Raw genomic sequence first — 7,904 nt, 5'->3', positions numbered from 1 at the left:
AGTGTGGGGTGCCAGCAGGGAAACATATCCCATCCAATCTACTATCAAGATACTGGGGGTAATTTTGGATCAGAATTTATCTATGAAGAACCAGGTTGATGCTCTGGTACGAAGGGGTTTCCATACATTATGGAAATTGCACACCATTAGAGTATATTTTGATGTTTCATCTTTCAGACTTCTGGTGCAATCCTGGTTCCGAGTCAGCTTGACTATTGTAATATTGTACATCTTGCCAGTACTCAAAAAAATCTTTACAGACTACGCATTATTCAGGGCTGGAGGGGTTGTCCTGAAGGATGTCCTGGACCGATGACTAGATTTCGTTATGAAGTGTCTTTTGATCCGCTGCAACGGGGGTGCGAGCTGCAGTGGCCACTTCCTCTGTGGCCTGAGCATGTCATACTGAACTTCGTCAGGTTCCTGTGGAGGTTGTCCTTCGAGACCTCGGCTTCCTGGTTTTTGGAGGGAATTATTTGGCAGCCGCACTCTGTGATATTTGACTGTGTTTACTAAGCTGGGTGCTTCTTCAGGAGGATATTATGGATTCCACAGTGGTCGGGTGATTCTTCATCCATATCTGTACTAAGCAACTTACCCTTCCACGGTTTGCCCTTTTTTATCCAGGGTTTGGATGACCTGATGGCGAGTATGCAGGACTGCAAGCCTCAGGCATTTCCTGGCTCTGGACCTCATCCGTCCAGGGGGATGGAACGGCCAAGTTTTCGGCCCTCCTGGCGAATATCAGTACGCCGGACCCCCTACGGCGGGGCAGCATTTCGGAGTGTCTTATAGACCTCGCTTTGGAGGTGCAGCGCGCCAACAGCCTTCCAACTCTCGATCTTCTGTCCCTTCTAAGAGATCTTTACGACACCAGGTCTCTGGTGAGGTCCCACCCCCCAGAATCGGGGGACGGCTTTTGGCCTTCCTTTCAGAATGGGTCCTAGCGGTTTTAAAGGATGGTCTTTGACTACAGTTCTTCTGGCTGTTACTGGACTTCTGGTCCTCTCCTGAGGGACATCCGGACAGGGCCGGCAAGCTACGCACTACGGTGTGCCGGTTAATGGATTTGGCGGCCATGGAGTCCGTCCCACGGGATGCCTGCGGCTCTAGGATATATTCAATTTTCTTCATTGTGCCAAAGAAGGACTCCGATTGCAGACTGATTCTGGACCTGTGAGCAGGGCGGCTGGACCCGGGGCATTCTGTCCTAGTGGCGGTGGCACCCAAGGAATTTTTGGCTTCCTTGAATTTCACAGAAGTGTGTCTCCACTTTCCAATATTCCCAGATAGGAGGTTCCTGAGGTTTCTTGTTCTTGGGAGGCATTTCCAATTTGTGATGCTCCCTTTTGGTTTGGCATCGGCAACCAGACCTTTACCAAGATCATGGTAGTGGTGGCTGTCCATCTGCGATCTCGTGGTGTCCTAGTGCTCGACGACTGGCTGATCAGAGCTCCTTAGTTGAAGCAGGGTCACTTGGCAGTTCAACAAGTGGTGTTGTTGCTGGTATGTCTCGGATGGGTGCTCACTCTGTGGAAGTTGCCTTGTGCCGACCCAGGACTTGGAGTACCTGGGGATCCGGGTCAACCAGGTTTGAACCGGATGTTTTTTTTCCAGGATCCAGAAGCTTGAAACTCAGGAGTGCGATTTGGGACGTATTAGCGGGACTGACACCAACGGCCTGGCAGTACCTGCAGATGTTGGGTCTCATGGTGGCAACCACAGATATAATCCCGTGGGCAGGAGCTTGCCCGCATCCTCTTCAGTTTTCGCTTCTGGAGCGGTGGAATCCCCAGAGAGATGCACTGGGGGTGAAGCTGCCTTGGTTGACAGCGGCGCATAGCGGTATGATGTAGTGGTTGAACCCAGTCACTCTGTCCACAGGGCTCCCTCTGTGGGTCTTGGATTGGGTGACCCTGACTGTGGACGCAAATCTCTGGTTGGGGAGCCGTTTGCATGTCCATCCCGGTCCAGGGCCACTGAACTCCGTGAGAGAGCCGATGGTTGATCAATCGGCTGGAGCTCCAAGTGATCCGGTTAGCTCTGCTACGATTCTGAGGGAGTTACCGCCGAAAGGCTGTTCGTGTGTTGTCAGACAATGTGACGGCTTTTGCCTATGTCTACTGTCAAGGGGGCACGAGGAGTCCTCGGCTGGGATTGGAGGCTCAGATGCTCTTTGCTTGGGCAGAGAGTCATCTCTTGGCCTTATCTGCGGCCCATGTGGACGGCATCGGCAACGTTCAGGCAGACTTACTCTGTCATCAGTCTCTGGACTAGGGAGAATGGTCCCTTTCAGGGCTGGCTTTCCAGGCCATAGTGCACTGCCGGGGTCATCCTACCTTCGATCTGATGGCGTCATCAGTGGACCGGAAGACGGACAGATTCTTCAGCCGCCGCCGAGAAGTCAACAGCATCGGACTCGACATTCTGGTTCAACCTTGGCCCACAGTGGAACTCCTGTACATTTTTCCCACATGGCCCATGATAGGGCATGTTTTGCACCGGATGTCCTTGCACAGGGGTCCAGTGATCCTTGTGGCTCCAGACTAGCCCACACGACCTATAATACATCCCAGCCCTTGTGAGGTTAAGCTCCGGGAGCGGTCTGCATCTTCCTTGCCTTTGGCAGTTGCTCACGCAGCGACCATTTGCACTTCAAGTTCCGGACAACTTTGGTCTTATGGCCAGGGGCTTTTCCTCTGTGGTTATTGCCACGTTCTTACTGAGCAAGCGGAATTCAATGGTCTCAGCCTACGCGTAAGCCTGGAGGTGTTTTCAGGCTTGGTGTGCGGGGCTCGGATGGTCCCTTTGGTACCGTCGCTGGCTCAGGTTCTGGACTTCCTGCAGGATGGCCTCAGGAAGGGTCTGGCGGTCTCTTCTGTAAGTGTTCAGATTGCGGGACTCTCCTGTTTGGATCTCTCTTTGTTCAGGGGTTCTCTAGTTTCTCACCCGGATGTTATCCGGTTCTTGTGGGGGGCAGGGAGGCTGCGGCCTCCCTTGCAGCTGCCTTGCCCGCTGTGGAACCTGAATTTGGTCCTGCGCTCCCTGACTCGTCTGCCCTATGAACCCCTAAATGAGATCTCTCTGAAAGATCTTAACATCAAGACCATCTTCCTGGTGGCGGTCACTTCTGCACGGCAAGTGTCAGAGCTTCAGGGTTTGTCGTGCAGAGATCCTTTTCTTCGCATCACGGAGTATGCGGTGTTTTTGAGGACTGTGACTTCTTTTCTTCCGAAAGTGGTTTCTCTTTCCACATCACCGGGAAGTTCGGTTGCCAGCCTTGGTTCCTTCGGGTTCCAAGTCTCAGGATTATGGTTTGCGGTCTCTGGATGTACGGTGTCTTCTTTTGACATACCTCGAGGCCACTAACGACTTCCGTCTGACGGACCTTCTGTTTGTCCTGGCGGGCCCCACGCCTCGGGGGTCAGCCTGCTTCCAAGACTTCTATTTCGCGTTGGATACGAGCGGCCATTTAAGCAGCCTATGTGGCGGCGGGGAAGAAGCCTCCCCTTGGGGTGTGGGCTCATTCTACCTGAGGACTGGCTTCCTCATGGGCTGCATCTCGTGCGGTCTCGCCTGAGGAGCTTTGTCAGGTGGCCCCGTGGGCTTCCCTTCATACCTTTTCCAGGTTTTACAGGCTTGATGTGGTGGCTAAGGGTGCTGCGGCCTTTGGCACTTCTGTTCTTGCAGCGGGCTCATCGGGCACCCCTTGAGTTTTGGGACTGCTTTAATACATCCCATCCGTTCAGCATCCAGAGAGATTGTACATGAAAGATTAGGTTTCTTACCTCTGCTAATCTTCTTTCTTGTAGATCTTCTCTGGAGGCTGAACGCCCCGCCCATCTGTTTTGTCTGATTTGCAGGTCACCTCTTCTGAAACTGGTAAGCTGGATTTCTGTCTTTGACTGGCCTCACTAAGAATTTCATGTGTATTCCCCTTCATTTTGTAATTCTTTATTTATAATTTTCTAACATTTGACAACATTATCAGTCAAAAGAAAAGATACAATGAACTGAAACAAATTCATCATAAAGGGTAAAAAACACATGATCCCTACTTTTAGGATAACAACAACTTATCAAGGTATGGTTAGTCCACAATTACAGAGAACGGAGCTAAAGAATTGACTGAGAAACATTGTAAAGAAAGCTAAAGAAAAAAGGAAAATAAAGACTCAGCTTGATAGTCCCAAAACCATTTATCATTGAGCAGAATTATTAGATTCAATCCTCACGGTGATGATGTTATCTGACCTTTAGAAACAATAAACTTAGATAATTGCTGCGGCTCGTAAAAAACATATCTATTCTACTGATATACTAATACACATTTGCAAGGGTAACGCAGGACAAAAGTCGCTCCTAACTGCAAAGCCTGAGGTCTTAAAAGCAAAAACTGTTTTCTCCTTTTCTGGGTAGCCCTAGATACACCTGGGTACATTCTCACTTTATAAGTCATAAAAGAAACCTCTCTATATCTGAAGAAAAGTTTTAGCAACCATTCCCTGTCCAAATCAATAGCAAAAGAAACAAGTAATGTTGCTGGTACCTGGACATCCATTTCCGACCTCTTCAATAAATTAGTCAAGTCCAGACTATCAGCAGAAAGATTCTGCTGGTTAGGACTCTAAGATTTAGCCTTATTAGGCAGGTAATAAATTTTGGATATAGGTGGATATGATGTCTCAGGTACTTTCAAAATTTCTCTCAAATACCTTTTAAACATATCCAATGCAGAGATAGATACAACTTTGGGGAAATTTATAACCCTAAGATTACACCTTCTGACTGCATTCTCTAGCATTTCATACTTGAAATGCAAATTTCCAGTCTTTAATCCAGACTAGGGATTGTGCCTCCAAAGATTTCAGCCTGGTATCACAGTCTAACGACTTGCTTTCCAAGCTTGAGATTTTGTTCTTTAATTCCAAGTGTTCAGATAACACTGATGTACACCAGTTGGATAATTGCTGCATTTGATTGCCCAAAGAAGACTGAAGATTTGAGATAGCTTCCCCTATCGTTTTTATGGTAAAGACTTTAGGTGTGTATTCCCCTTCATAAGGTTTAAGGGTTGGTGGGGGTTCCCCGGGGGGTACTCCTTCTAATTTTCAGGCTGTGTCCACGTTCCAGGTTTTTCCTGGGTTTTGCAGTTTATAACGTTTACATTGTGTTTGATTCCTGTTAGTTTTTGGTATAATACGATATTGAGCAGAATTGACTGGTAGCAGGAGTTCCTGCGCCCTCTTTCTTTTCTTGTTTCCCGTTGTCATAGGTCTCCATGGCTTTTCTACTAACTGGGCATGTCAGGAAGCTCCCGGGCAGGTAGCCCAAAGGGGAGGGATCATCTTTTAGTTGTCCTGCAGCTGAAGCTATCAGAGATGCAAGATCCCATCCGTTCAGCCTCCAGAGAAGATCTACAAGAAGGAAGATTAGCAGAGGTAAGAACCTAATCTTTCATTAGTGGTTGTACCTAAGTGAAAACCAGTTATTTGTGGGCATTCTGGGGGTGATGTCAGCAGCTGGCTGACTAAGTGCCAATATTAACCAGCCAAGGTAACTGCATACATGGGACCACAACCCAGTCTTAGCTTTATGTCATAGCTGCTTAAGTTCTGAATATCAATTTCACTGGCTTTGCACTAGCTGGCTCCACATAAACTGGATATTCAATGCTGAAGTTCCAGACCTGACCTGGCATTGAATATCCAGAAATAACACCAGTAGCAGTCAGCAAAACAGTCACTGCTGCTGGCTACATATTGACCCCTTAGGTGTTAAAGAGACAATGTGACAACTGCTGGAAACCATGATAGTAGTACAACAACCAGCAGCAAGACAAATATCATATCCCAAGCAAAATACTTGATGGGATTACCCCTCAACTTTCTGCCATGACCTTGAGATTTAAACCAGTCAATGACTTCTCCGAGATTAAACTGCTGAGCTTCATATCCCAGCTCCCTCTTTGCCTTCTCCGTGCTGAAGTAATGTGTGACTCCAGTTTTGTAAACCTCTGTACGTGTGAGAAGTGGCTGAAAATTATAAATGCGACCCACAAGGAAATGGATCTGTTCTGTTAGGAATGCAAAGAAGTAAACAAAAGATATAGGAAGGCGAATTGTGGGGAACCTGTACCCCAGGCTTTCAACCAAGGGACGGAAAAATTCAAAGTTGTTCACCGGTTTGCCGTCTGAAATAAAGTATGACTGGCCAGCTGCTATGCATCTTCGGTCTGGTTTAAGAGCCTCAGAAGCCAGAATATGAGCAGACACAAGATTATCTACATGCACAAACTGTACTAAACTGTCAGGATCTCCATAAACAAACTTGAACAGGCCACTTTCAATGTAGTTAACTATTCTGGGAAGGTGTTTCTGTTCTCCAGGACCATAGATTCCTGCAGGCCTCAAAGCGCAGGTGCTTAGTGCACCCTTTCCTTTCTCAAGTGTACTACCGTTTGCTTCCAGCACTTTCATCTCTGCTAAGGATTTGGTCCGTGAGTAGTGGTCCGGGTGAAGATGAAGAGGTAGATAAGGCAGAGATTCATCCCCATTTTTTATAATTTGTCCTCCAAAAACTACGTTGCAGGTGCTTGTGTAAACCAAGCTTGGCACTCCCTGTCTTTGGCAAGCCTGAATGACATTTTCAGCACCATTCACGTTAACATCCTCAATCAGCCTTCTGTTCAGCTGCTCTTTGCCAGACATCCCATAGGATGCGCTATGGAACACACAGCTGACATTGTTCAGTGCTTTTTCTATGTCGGAGAGGCAGCGGACATCGCCAGCCATGAACTTAACTCCCTCTGGCACATCATGGGCAGGTTTCCGTACATCAAACAGAATTACATTAACTCCCTTCTTGTGAAGAGCACAACCTAAACTGAAACAAACAAACAAAATTACATTAAAATTATATATTTCAGAACTTTTCATAGTTAAACATGATCAGCAAAGTGCAGAATTTTGCCTCCTTTAAGGGTTAATTTCTAACATTTCTTATGTCAAGACATAAGCACTTTAAAAAGTGTCCATAGGTATACAGGTACAACAGCAAGCACTAGCAATGCAAAGCATATACTTTTACATGATATGTAAGCAGGCCTCTTCAGGAGTGGCGGCTGGACAGAGCTGTAAGATAAAGGCATGCTATAAAATATGTGCGCATTTAGCATAGTTGCGTACCTGTAACAGGTGTTCTCCGAGGACAGCAGGTATATATTCTCACATGTAGATGACATCATGCACAGATCCCAGCACGGACGTCAAAAATGGTACTGCCACTTTAAAACTTTAAGACCTCCCATACTGTGCACGTGCTGGTGCCTTCCCAACCGAAGTTGGCTTGTGAGACCATCCATCGGTTCAGTAACAAAGCAAAGAAGCCAAATAGGGGAGGTAGAAGGGTTATGCTTGCTATACTCGGAGAACACCTGCTACAGGGGAATAATTATGCTTTCTCCAAAGACAAGCAGGCAGCATTTGGGACTCTCAAGCTGCCAGGATTATACCTCTGAGAAAAGAGCTACTGACAACTACCATGAGCCTGACAAAACTGAAAGGGTTGGAAGGAAGTTGGAGAATAATTTTTTTTAGAACTGCTTGGTTGAACCAACTATCCCACCTGGAATGATTCTCCAAATAATAGTGGGATGTGAAAGTATGCATTGAGGACCAGATGGCTGCTTTACAGATGTCCTCAATAGGAGTGGAATGTAGATGGGCTACTGAAATCGCCATTGCTCGAAATTCATGTGTAGTGACAATGGCTTTCAAGCATCAGTCCAGCTCGAGCATAGCAATAACCTGCCAGTCATGTGGAGATGGTTCTCTTGGTGACAGGAACTCCAAGTCTGTTTGGATTAAAAGGCAGGAACAGTTGAGTGAAATTCTGTGAGGTTT

General features: G+C 47.1%; 1 protein-coding gene across 7 annotated transcripts in view; it reads right to left on the bottom strand.

Moving 5' to 3' along the window:
• Positions 1-1,059: 1,059 nt before the first annotated feature.
• Positions 1,060-7,904, bottom strand: part of SDR42E1 (short chain dehydrogenase/reductase family 42E, member 1) — a 55,751-nt gene continuing 48,906 nt past the window's right edge. For 4 of the 7 annotated variants that reach the window (XM_033941449.1, XM_033941447.1, XM_033941450.1 and 1 more), the window contains exons 3-4: positions 5,879-6,885; positions 1,060-5,417 (exon numbers count right to left, since the gene is read on the bottom strand). In XM_033941449.1, the coding sequence (XP_033797340.1) occupies positions 5,185-5,417; positions 5,879-6,885 (1,240 nt within the window). In that variant the 3' untranslated portion in view covers positions 1,060-5,184. Of the gene's footprint in view, positions 6,886-7,626; positions 7,856-7,904 lie in introns of all 7 variants that reach the window. The other 3 variants (XM_033941446.1, XM_033941445.1, XM_033941451.1) reach the window with 2 other exon arrangements.

This window comes from Geotrypetes seraphini, chromosome 4, assembly GCF_902459505.1.
Source record: "Geotrypetes seraphini chromosome 4, aGeoSer1.1, whole genome shotgun sequence".
Lineage (NCBI taxonomy): Eukaryota > Metazoa > Chordata > Amphibia > Gymnophiona > Dermophiidae > Geotrypetes > Geotrypetes seraphini.
This window is presented reverse-complemented; position numbering and strand designations above follow the sequence as displayed.